This window comes from Eulemur rufifrons, chromosome 21 (assembly GCF_041146395.1).
Source record: "Eulemur rufifrons isolate Redbay chromosome 21, OSU_ERuf_1, whole genome shotgun sequence".
NCBI classification, from domain to species: Eukaryota; Metazoa; Chordata; class Mammalia; order Primates; family Lemuridae; genus Eulemur; species Eulemur rufifrons.
The window spans coordinates 25,347,134-25,355,041 of record NC_091003.1 but is presented as its reverse complement, the minus strand read 5'-3'; the positions used below and the strand labels follow the sequence as shown (position 1 = coordinate 25,355,041).

General features: G+C 64.0%; 1 protein-coding gene across 1 annotated transcript; it reads left to right on the top strand.

Moving 5' to 3' along the window:
- The first annotated feature begins 629 nt into the window (after positions 1-629).
- Positions 630-5,898, top strand: GSC2 (goosecoid homeobox 2). Its single transcript, XM_069497159.1, has 7 exons — positions 630-652; positions 753-845; positions 3,047-3,159; positions 3,259-3,317; positions 4,523-5,015; positions 5,122-5,375; positions 5,788-5,898. The coding sequence occupies exons 1-7, from the start codon at positions 630-632 to the stop codon at positions 5,896-5,898; spliced, it is 1,146 nt and encodes a 381-aa protein (XP_069353260.1).
- The last annotated feature ends 2,010 nt before the right edge of the window (positions 5,899-7,908 follow it).

The window sequence follows — 7,908 nt, the reverse complement described above, 5'->3', positions numbered from 1 at the left end:
GAAGAGGCGCCCGGAGCCCCGGGGTGATGGGGGCTTCCACAGCCGAATGCAAGGTCTGGGCCCCCGGGGTGCCCGGCTCCCCAGGGCTCCTAGTGACCCCCTGGGGAGGTGGGGTTCCCATCCCCACAACTTCAGGTTCGGGGTCCTGGGTTGGAGAGGGGAGGAGCCCTGTCACCAGGGACACAGTAAGAGTCGCATGAAACATAAACCGTGGCAGTTGCCGGTCCCTCTGGGCTCCTCGTGCCAGCAAGCAGAGGAGTCCCCACGCTGGCGGGGCTACCTGGCCCAGCTCCTGCTGGGAGCCAGGGGGCCGCAGCACGTCGGGGGCTCGGAGGATCGTTCCATATTCCGGTGACCACTGGATGTCCTCTGATGCTCCCACGCCCAGCTCTGGGCCACTAGGGACACCACAGCCTGCAAAGGGCACAGCACCCAGGGGCTCAGGCGCCTCCGGGAGGAGGACCTGGGCCAACCCACCAGGAGACCACCCAGACCTCCTAGGAGAGGAGGGTTGGGGCGCAAGGGGAGGAGGAGGGAGGGAGGGATTCTCGATGACAGCCTCAGGCTGCCGCTAACCTTCCTCCTGCATGTTTGCCCAGAAATTGTGACCCTGCCCCCCGGGCACCTGGATGGACTGGACCGAAGGGACAAAGTGAGTGGAACTGGGTGGTGAACGCCTGGACCCTTGTCTGGAGCGTTGGGCAAACAGGGGCCACCTTGGTGGGGAGACTGTGTACCCCACCTTGCTTAAGGTGTCCCCGAACCCGCACGCCAGAGCGGGGCTCCTGCAGCTTCCCTGTCCGCTCCCTCCCCCTCTCCCCTGGCAGCGCCCGAGTGGGAGTCCGGTGAGAACAGGAGGGCAGGTGTGTGTGTGGCGGGGCTGGACTGGCGGCTCCTTCCTGCTCGCAGAGGCAGCGGCTCCGAGCCCCCCCGGGGCCTGGGGGGCTGCTGGGCGGGGCCTGTGAAGCAGCCCTTTCTAGTCCTTCTGGGATCTTCACAAAGGGTCTTATAGCCCCATGCTTGGCTTTGTCTTTTTTTTTTTTAATAGCGACAGAGTCTCATTCTGTCATCCGGGCTAGAGTGCCGTGGTGCGGTCACAGCTTGCTGCAGCCTCAAACTCCTGGGCTCAAGGGATCCTCCCGCCTCAGCCTCCCGAGTAGCTGGGACTACAGGTGCACACCACCACACCTGGCTAATGTTTTAATTCTTACTTTTGTAGAAAGGGGATCTCACTATGTTGCCCAGGTTGGTCTCCAACTCTTGGCCTCAAGTGATCCTCCCACCTTGGCCTCCCCCGCCAAAAAAAAAACCCATTGGGATTACAGGCATGAGCCACCACACCCGGCTCCACTTCTTAGCTTAGGAGTCATTTGTTTCCTGGAGAGGGTGAAAGTAAAAAATGAATTTTCTTTCAAACCTAAGAAGTCCAGGCTCTTTTTAATTTAATTTTTTTATTTTAATTGTAAACGAACATACAGCAACTTGATTTTGTTTTGGTGTATGATCCCGTGTGTTTTAACACAGGTATAGATTCATGAAACCCTGGTCACAGTCAGGACACAGAACTGTTCCCTCACCCAAAAAGCTCCCTCGTGTTCCCCCCTCCCCCCAGCCGCTGCGCTGCTCTCCCCGGTAAAACGTGGCCTGCTCCAAGCGTCATATAGTGTCCACAGTGTCCCCAGTGTGTAACCTTTTGAGACTGGCTTCCTTCCCTCAGCGATGTCTCTGAAGTTCACCCACGCCCTTGCACGTCTCCCTGTCACTGTGGCTCTTGGAGAGCCCCCTCCTTTTTACAGCTGTGTCGTATTCCAGGGCCTGACTGTGCCACACTGTTTATTGGCCCCAGGTGATTAGAATCCAGCCGCTCTAAACGTTGACACGCAGCACTTTGTGGGGCGGAAGTTTGCATTTGCCGGGAACGGAACCGCCGGTCCCTGTGGCAAGTGTGCGTGCGACTTCGAAAGCCGGGCTCTTTCTAGCGCACGGCTTACGCCCGAGTGCGCTCTCCTCTCTCCTTTCATCGCAGAGACCCAGAGCAAGCCGGGCAGCACCTCGCCTTTCTCTCTGGGGGCCTCCTCAGCTAGGTCGTCTTATTCATTTAGGCACATTCTCCAGTTTCTGTGTCCTGCCCAACGACAGGTGACAGTGTTGCTAAACTTCCTGCCACTACCCAGCAGCAGTCTCCCTTCCTCCATCTTCCAGCAGCCTCTGCCTCACTTTCCTGCAAGTCCCCACGGTCAGCCTTGGCAAGGGTCCCTCCGGCTCCTACCCACTGCCTGGTCCCAAAGCCAGTGCTGCACGATGTAGGTCTTGTATTGGTGGCACCTCACTTCCAGTACCAGAACTCATTCTGGTACCTACAGCGACATAAACCCCCTCAAACTTGCTGCTGTAAAAACATCCACAATCATGTGCTATTATTGCCTCTCATAGTCCTGGAGCCTGACCGGGCACAGTGAGGTGACTGTCACTTTTGGTGTCTCATGTGGCTGTGGTCCGGTGGTGGCTGGGGCTCGGGCAGTCCCCCCCGCCCCCCGCTGGGGGGTGTCACTGCTGGTCCTTGTCGGGCACTTAGCTGGAGCTGCTGACTGGGACACCCATGATGTCCGTTCCCGGGGCTGCTGCGCCTCCCCACAGCTTCGTGGCTGGGTGCTAAGCGTAGGCATCCCAAGAAGGGCGAGGGGGACAGCTGTGTCACCTATCTGTGTGACTTGGTCTCAGTAATCACACAATGTCACTTCTGCTGCATTCTGTTGGGTAGAAGCAAGTCACCTAAGCCAGCTCATGTCCAAGGAGGAAATTAGACAATTAAAGTCCACCTTTCAAAGGGCGGAGCGTCAAGGAACTGGACACGTTTCAAAAGTGCCACAGTGGCCCCTTCACGGAGGTGGGCTGGGGAAGAGGCGGGGCACGTGCCGAGGACGGTAGGCGGAGAGAACTCGTGTTCACTGAGGGGGACCGTCGGAGGTGGCCGGGTTATCAAGTCGGAGGACGCCAGGCAAGGAGGGGTTGTGAGAGCTCCGGTGTGCGCCCGGCGTGGCGGCAGGAAGACGTTCATTGGTGACGGCTATGGAGACGTGGCGCGGCCGCCAGACACACTCGGAGTCATCGTCACAGAGACAGGGCGTGAGGCTCCAGGGCTGGAGGAGGTCACCAAGGGTAAGAATGGGGACGGATGAAGGAATGGCCAGGGCCAGAAGGAGGGCACAGCAGTGTGGTGGTGGCTCCTGACCACTGACCCTGCCGGCCCCCTCCTAGCAGAGCTCCGACTGTGGGGGTGGTCGCGCCACGTGATCTCCCTGTCCCTGGGCACTGCGGTTGGCTTAGGTGACCGGGCACGATGCAGCTCTGCGAGGGAGGTCTGCTGAGACAGGTATCCACGGTCCTCCAAAGGGACACGTGGGAAGAGACGGAGGTGCTGGGCATGGCAGCCATTCTGCAACCGTGAGGCGGGCTGCAGAGGCAGAGCCACTCACGGAGGCGGCGGTTCCATCACTGAGCCTCCAGATCAACACACCCGGGGCACCCAGTACGGGAACTCTTGTGACAGAAGTGGAGTCAGCAAGTTTGTCACTTGAAGTCCAAAGCGTCTTCACAGACACCAGAGTGGAGGTGGCAGAGGAGGCTGCAAGGTGGGAGAAGGGCGGGAACGTGTGTTGCCCCGCACGGCAGCTAAGGTTCATTTGCCCCGACCCTGCAGCCAGGCTCTCAACGTCTGGCCTAGTAAGTGGTTGAGCCCTAAGAGCAGCTCTTGCGTTAGGTCATTATCATTATGCCAGTTTATAGATTGGGAAACCGAGGCACAGAGAGGTGAAGGAACCTACAGAAGGTCACACAGCCAGGAAGTGCCAGCTGGGTACGAACCAGGCAGTCTGTTGCTCCTTCCCTTGAGCCACACAATGTGTTTTCCGAGGTCAAGAGAAGACGGTCTCAAGCTGCAGGGCCTGTTCCCGCCGTCCAGTAGCCAAGCACAGGTCACCCGAGCCTGGGCAGAATGAGCAGGGCATGGAGTGGTCAGAGCAGGACGGGCCTGAGGGGAGAGTGGGGAGAGCCCTCCCGAGACACCTGTTAGGGGGCAGTGGGGTGCGGGGGAGGGGGCGGGGGTGTTGGACGTTTCTCTGTGGGGGGCGGGTTCTGGGGCCCGTGGGAAAGCAGGAGGAGGGGCGTCGGGGGCCTCGCAGGGAGTCGGGAAGATTCCCCAGGCTCAGGAGGGAAGGCAGAGAATTGGAGGCGACCGGCAGCCGCTGCTTTCGCCCTCGCGCTCCTGTCCTCGGGAGGCCGGCGGCCGGCTGCAAAGTGTCTGGCAGGTTTGCGGGCAAAGGGAGGTGCGGTCGCCGGGTCGCCGGGTCGCCGGTGCCGTTTGGCCCCACGTGAGGCTGGAGCCCGGGAGTTTTGGGTGCGCGCCTTGGTGGTTTCTCTAGACGCGCTCGCCGTCACTAGGAGCCAGCGGGGGATCAGGGGCTGGGCCGGGAGGTGCCACTGCGCTCTGGGGGCGCTGCCAGGGTCCTGCGTCCTCGATTAGCTGCCGCAGCGGGAGGGGGGCACCGCCAGGCCCTCCGCCCCTTCCCGCGAGCCCCGGTCGGACGGGGGGACGCACGCGGGGGCACAGGGCGCCGAGGCGGAGCTGCTTTCCCGCCGCCGCAGTCGGGGATTAGCGCTCTCGGGCCGGCGCTGCGGGATTAGCCCGCGTGGACTCGGCGCCCCGCCCGGGGATTACCGCGCTCCCCCGACGTATATATCCCCGCGGCCGCGGCGGCCGGGCCGGGCGGGCATGGCGGCGGCTGGGGGCGCGGCGAGCCGCGGGGGCCCGGGGCGGCCCTGCCCCTTCTCCATCGAGCACATCCTCTCCGGCCCGCCCGAGCGGAGCCCCCCGGCCCGGGCCGCCCGCCCGCCGCAGCCCGCCGGCCGCCAGAGCCCCGCGGAGCAGGGGGAGCCCGGGGCGCCCGAGGCCGCGCCCTGCGCCTGCTGCTGCTGCCGCGGTCCCCGCGGGCCCCCGGAGGCGGCCGCCGGGCTGGGTGAGTGGGCGCGGGCCGGGCGGGAGGCCCCAGGACGCGGCGCGGTGGGCGCGGTGGGCGCGGAGCTCGGCGCCCGCCCGCGTCTCACCGCGCCCTCGCCCCGCAGGCGCGCGGCTGCCGTGGCCGCTGAGGCTGGGGCCCGCGGCGCCCCTGTCCTTGGCCGCGCCGGCGGGAGGCTCGGGGGCGCCGCCCGGCGCGGTGGGCCCGGGCCCGCAGCGGCGCACGCGGCGCCACCGCACCATCTTCAGCGAGGAGCAGCTGCAGGCGCTCGAGGCGCTCTTCGTGCAGAACCAGTACCCCGACGTGGGCACGCGCGAGCGCCTGGCCGGCCGCATCCGCCTGCGCGAGGAGCGCGTGGAGGTGGGTGCCGCCCCGGGCGGCGACGGGGTCCGGCGGGCTGGCCCTGCTCTTCGCAAGACGCGGCCCGAGCCCGGGCGGCAGCGCGCTCGGGACAGTCCCCGCGCGAGGACCGGCGGGGGCGGGCACGTGCGGACTGGGCGCGGTGAGGCCAGTTTTCTCTTCTTTTGTTTTAAACTCTTCCCCCGCCTTTTCCTGATGATGAAAGACTCGGGAAGTGGAGAAGAGCAAAAACTGAAGAAGGGCGTCCTGGTCGCCGCTGGGCGAGGGCTGGGGCGGGTGGGAAAGAAGGTGGCGCGCAGTCCGCGTGTGCCCGCACCCCTGTGCTGATGCCCCTCCGAGTCCACTGTGGGCTCCCGGGGACTCTGGCAGGGCGCGGGTCCGCGGCTGGGTCTGACAGTCCCTCCCCGCTCAGGTCTGGTTCAAGAACCGCCGCGCCAAGTGGCGGCACCAGAAGCGGGCGTCCGCGTCTGCGTCCGCCAGGCTCCTGCATGGAGCCAAGAAGGCCCCCAAGGCGAGCTGCTGAAGGCGTGGGGACCGCGCCTGGGCTTGGCCGTGACCGTCGGAGCCTGCGCGAGAGAGGACAGGCCCGCCGCAAAAGGAGCCGGGAGGGGACACCAGCTTCTGCCAGCGATCCCCACAACACAGCTCCTTGTCCCTGCAGTTGGTGCTGGGGACGGGGGGGGGGGGTGGGGGGGGTGGGGGGGGTGTCCCTGTGCCAACACTTCCCATGAAAGGAGGGGACACAAAGCACCTGGTGCCCTCTCCTCCTCCAGGCAATGGGACAGGAGGGTGGTGGAGATTCCTTGGGGCCAGGCTGGTTGCGGAGCAGGTCAGCTTCCTCAACGCCCACCCCCACTGGAGAGGGACTAACTCCACCCCGGGACAGGAACCAGCCCTATCCGCCTGGGGAGCCCAGAATCCTCCTCCCTCCCCGCCCCCGGGGAAGGCTGGGCCTCCCTCCTCCCCTCACTGTGGACCTGGGCCCCAGGTGACCTGGTCTGCTGCCCTCCCAGGGTGGTGTCTGTGCAATCCTGGGGTTGCTGCCACCTCCAGGGTCCTGTGCTGGGCCTCGGCATTTGGGCCTGTAGAATAAGAAGGTCAGACGAGGTCATGTCCAGGAGTCCCCTCCCCAGCCCTGTAATCTTTGAGCCTCCTGCTGATATCGAGAAATAAACAAGCAACTACAGATACCACAGAAGGTGTCCAGAGTCCCAAGTCCACGTGACTCCCGTCCCACACCTGGCAGGGAGCTACCACTCACCCCTCCTTGCAGGGAGCTGGCGGGGAGGGCAGCGTGTCTGTGGGAGCGCAGCCCAGTGAGTCCCCAGACCCTGTGCCAGGGTGCCCCCAGCAGAGAGGATGGCCCACAGATTGTGGCCGGGGACCCTGGGGGCCTGCCCTGGCCTGTAGTCGCTGCTGACCTGCCTCACGGGTGAGGGTCCTTGCTTCCTCGCTCTGGGGATTTCCATGCTGTGGTTCTGCCTCCTCACAGGAGTCGGTCTCCGCCATCCCGGGGTGGGGCAAGAGGAAGTTGGATTAGGGAGCGCCCACCCCCACTGCCTTGGAAAATGCCTGCCCCCTTCTCCATCACCTTGGTCCCAGGGTGAGGGACAACGCGAAAACCAGGCTTCCATTCCCAGCGTGGGCCCTACAGTGGGTCCAAGGCACCTCACGCCCCCTCAGCTGGCTTAACCGCCTTGCTCTGTCTCCTTACAGGTCTTGGGCTGGGGGGTCCTCACAAGGGACCGTCCATAAAAGCAGGACTGCAGAATCCCAGGCTGCAGCTCCTGGAACTCTGTGAGGCTGGACAGCTTGGGGGACACCAAGCAGGCATGGTGTCCCCTGGCCAGAGCTGCCCTAATACTGCCAGGTGCACCTTCTGGCTGTCACAAAACTCTTCCTGAGTCCTGGCCTTGCCCTTGGAGACTGTACTGTCTACTTGTGGAAATGACAGTGTCCTGCTCAGCTCCCCTGTGGGCCGGGACACCCCCATCTCACTGGGCGCCAGGCCCCTCGCCCTCCTTGGCTGAATGGCCATCTGCCGTTGTGTAGGACAGCTGCGGCCAGAGCTCGCCTGAGCGCCGCCTTCGTGGGCCCCGCAGCGGTGCTGCTCTCCTGAGTTTCCTCTTGGCGCTCCCCGCTGACGCTGTGGCGGCCATGACACAGGCATGCTTGGGCGCAGGCACTCCCCTCTCATCTCCATCTTCCCCCTGGTTTCTTTTCCACTCTCAGGCCCCCATTACAATCTCTCTGCCACGTTGACACCCCCAGCCCAGCCCTCTCCCCTGAGCTATTTATCTCCAACTGTCCCCTTGACTACACCGGGGAGACCACAGACTGCTCAAGGTTATCTTGTCCACAGAGAGCCCTTCCCCTGTGCCGGCCAGGCACATGAGACAGAGAGCTAGCGAGCACCGGACCCCTCCGCATCCCTCACCCACTATACCCAGGCCAACCACAAGCTAATTTTACCTTGAAACCAACACATCGATAAATCCCAGAATCTCTTCTCTCCAGCTCCAACTGCACCAAC

Bases quoted from the DNA above. Each gene is read 5' to 3' on its own strand.
- GSC2 (XM_069497159.1), top strand. From the start codon at position 630: ATGGACTGGACCGAAGGGACAAA. The intron at 653-752 runs GTGAGTGGAACT...ACCTTGCTTAAG, and splicing joins GACTGGACCGAAGGGACAAA to GTGTCCCCGAACCCGCACGC. The intron at 846-3,046 runs GTGAGAACAGGA...GCGTGGCGGCAG, and splicing joins AGCGCCCGAGTGGGAGTCCG to GAAGACGTTCATTGGTGACG.